General features: G+C 35.9%; 1 protein-coding gene across 1 annotated transcript; it reads left to right on the top strand.

The window, feature by feature from the left end:
- Positions 1-884: 884 nt before the first annotated feature.
- LOC145128598 (putative xyloglucan endotransglucosylase/hydrolase protein 26) lies at positions 885-2,880 on the top strand. The gene is made up of 4 exons (XM_079063416.1): positions 885-1,142; positions 1,303-1,403; positions 1,902-2,095; positions 2,207-2,880. The coding sequence occupies exons 1-4, from the start codon at positions 950-952 to the stop codon at positions 2,613-2,615; spliced, it is 897 nt and encodes a 298-aa protein (XP_078919542.1). The 5' UTR covers positions 885-949; the 3' UTR covers positions 2,616-2,880.
- The last annotated feature ends 229 nt before the right edge of the window (positions 2,881-3,109 follow it).

Here is a 3,109-nt window from a genome sequence, read left to right as displayed (position 1 = left end):
CCGGATGGTCAAACCGGTTCTATATTTTTATATGTTTTTAATTATCCTACATACATTGATTACAAAACTTGTCATCTTTTTAGTATTACAAACAATAAATAGAATGCAGCATATAAAAATAATCATTATAGAAGCCAAAATCAAACAAAGAAGCCCAAAACAAACACAAAAATCCAAGACTGTCCGGTTCAATCCGAACAGGAAATCGTTATAAAACCGGTCCAAATCGAACCGTCGACACCTCCGGTTCCCGGTTCGAACCGGTTTTTAAAAGAAAGATTAGCCCAACTTTTTTCCCTTTCATCCGCTGTTTACAAGCTCATTCACAGCTGGCTAATAAATGTATTGTTCTTAGTGCTATGCACGTACTTTTCTCCTCAAACTTGAGCTCCCTCCCTCTCGTTTTTTTTATTTTTCTTTTCCATTTTCTTTTTGTGGTATAACAGATTTAATCAAGTAACAGATATGAAATACAAAAGTCTAATATGATCCTTAACAAGTCATATAAACCAAATTATCCATCAAATATACAGAGATCATTGACTGTTTGAATTAGATATATGTGTGTTGATACTGTTTGAAGTTTAAGACTATGGGGGCAATGATCAGATTCGCATTTCAGTAACTTTATTCATGTAAAAAAAACGATTAATCTAAAAGGTAGAATTTGTTTATATCCTTGTAGACATATCAGTTGTATGATTTGTAGAATCTCATGTAATGATAGTGCTTCTAAAATCATCAATCATGTACAATCCTTAGGGAATATTAAATGAAAGACAAAGTCAAAAAATATAAAATATCTTGAAAGAAAAAGTAATGGGGCAAGGGTCATCATGCCCAGAGAATATACGTATACTAGACAAAGGCTTTATAAGATTTCAAGAAGCAATTAATGAAAAGAGCATTGTCTGTGCAAACTACATATAAAAGTAGAAAATCATAATACATGATTACATTCTGCTTAGTTGAGATGAGAAGCTTCCAGGCTTTGTTTGCAGTTGCATTTATCTCACTAACTGCTTTCCAACCATGCCTTGTCCATGGATACTCTTACAATGACATGTCCTTCAACTGGGGTGCCAAGCATTCATACAATTTTAGCAATGGTGATCTTAATCTGGTTCTGGATCGTGTTTCAGGTACATATCATTCATCTTCACTTTCATGTTTACGTTTTTTTATTTTGGAAACACTCAGATGCAAATCCATTAGACTCTTAAAAAGTCAAACCCCAATGCTAATTTTCTCCTGCGAGTAGCATCATTTAAACAATGATTACTGATCTAACTCCAATTACAGGATCCGGTGTTCAATCACACAACACATTCCTTTATGGAAGCATTGAGATGCTAATCAAGTTAGTTCCAGGCAACTCTGCAGGAACTGTCACAGCATTTTATGTATGTTCGATAACAAGAAAGATACAAGGGATGCAATAGGGATAAATATAATGCAAGAAATATGAACGCTACTTCGGTTTATTTGTTTGTTATAGCATCCAACTTCATTTCTTCCTATACAACATTATACTTTGAAAAATCTTCCAAATTATAGCAATATCATCGGGATACAAATCAGTTTTCATTGCTTTAGTTGGTAGATTTTCCAAAGTACAATGTCCTAAAAGAAAAAAAATCGAAACTACAAAGCTATAATTGGATACAGTACTACATTTATCAAAGTATAAATCGTTAATATGAATAAAAAGTTGAAAGTACAATATTGTTATTAGAAAGAAAAAAAAATAGGATGTTATAATAAACAAATAATAATAGTACGCTTGCTATTTTCTTGTATTTAGCCTTAAGTAGTTGTAATCAATGTTTAAAAAAACCCCACATACAACACACACATACACATACTTAACATGCTCACACTTTTATGTGGAATCATTGCAGCTTTCCTCTACAGGAAAATATCATGATGAGATCGACTTTGAGTTCTTAGGAAACTCATCAGGACAACCTTACACCATGCACACAAACATCTTTCTCCAAGGAAAAGCAAATAGGGAGCAGGAGTTCACCTTTTGGTTTGATCCAACTGCCGATTTCCACAACTATACCATTCACTGGAACCCTAACGCAGTAGTGTAAGTTTACAAAAATAAGCACTCCTTAATTAACTTAGTTTTTGCAATAAATGCTTAGTTTACGTACAGACTAGAAGTTACTAAAAGGTTAGATCATGACAATAAATGCAGGTGGTATGTTGATAGTATACCCATTAGGGTTTTCAGAAACTATAGAAGCGAAGGAATTGGGTTCCCAGACCAACAAGGAATGAAGGTCTATTCTAGTTTGTGGAATGGAGATAACTGGGCAACAAGAGGCGGGCTGGTCAAAATCGACTGGACCTGTGCACCTTTCATGGCATCTTTCCGTAAATTCAGTGCAAGAGCTTGCAAGTGGAACGGACCCCTTAGCATTATCCAGTGTACCTATCCTACCCCAGCTAACTGGTGGACCTCCAATGTCTACAAGCAACTGAGTTCGGATCAGCAGGTCAATCTCAAATGGGTTAGAGATAACTACATGGTGTATAACTACTGCACAGATTATTGGCGTTTTAATGGGAAGATGGCACCTGAATGTTATAAGCCACAATACTAAGAGAAACATGATATTCTTTCAGAATTACACCACAATTCATTTTCCAGTCTTAGCTTAAAACTTGGTTTTCCTTTTTAAAGTTTGGTATTAAACTGCCTGCCCTTTGCATTCCATTATAGATGTATATATAGGAGAAGTATGAAGAATCTGAAATCGAAATGGGATTGAACCCTACCAAAGTGGGAGTAGTGAGTTCTCATTCGGAGGATAATGAGACTAATTTGTCTCCCAAAATCACACAATACATTTGGTAATTTTAGTGTTATCAGCATATAATGTAATTATAATTACTGTCGAGACTAGTTGAGTTCAGTTTACCATTCGAGCCTAGAGGTTTGGAATGCACACACGGATTGTTAAATGTGGAATCGGGTATATAGGGTCCGGGGGCAGTGCCCTTGGGTATAGGGTTCCAAGGGGCAGCGTCCTTGGCGGGGTCTAGGGGTAGTGCCCCTTACGGGGTCCAAAGAGCATAGCCCCTTACGGTGGTTTCG

Source organism: Lactuca virosa, chromosome 8 (genome assembly GCF_052849685.1).
Source record: "Lactuca virosa cultivar CGN04683 chromosome 8, Lactuca_virosa_CGN04683_v6, whole genome shotgun sequence".
Lineage (NCBI taxonomy): Eukaryota > Viridiplantae > Streptophyta > Magnoliopsida > Asterales > Asteraceae > Lactuca > Lactuca virosa.
Note: the sequence above shows the minus strand (reverse complement) of the source record. Positions and strands in the feature narration are given on the sequence as shown.

What these genes read in the sequence shown, in the direction of transcription:
- LOC145128598 (XM_079063416.1), top strand. Translation starts at nt 950, where the DNA reads ATGATTACATTCTGCTTAGTTGAGATGAGAAGCTTCCAGGCTTTGTTT. An exon ending in GGTTCTGGATCGTGTTTCAG is followed by an intron (nt 1,143 to 1,302) that starts GTACATATCATT and finishes CTCCAATTACAG; the next exon opens with GATCCGGTGTTCAATCACAC. An exon ending in TGGAACCCTAACGCAGTAGT is followed by an intron (nt 2,096 to 2,206) that starts GTAAGTTTACAA and finishes CAATAAATGCAG; the next exon opens with GTGGTATGTTGATAGTATAC.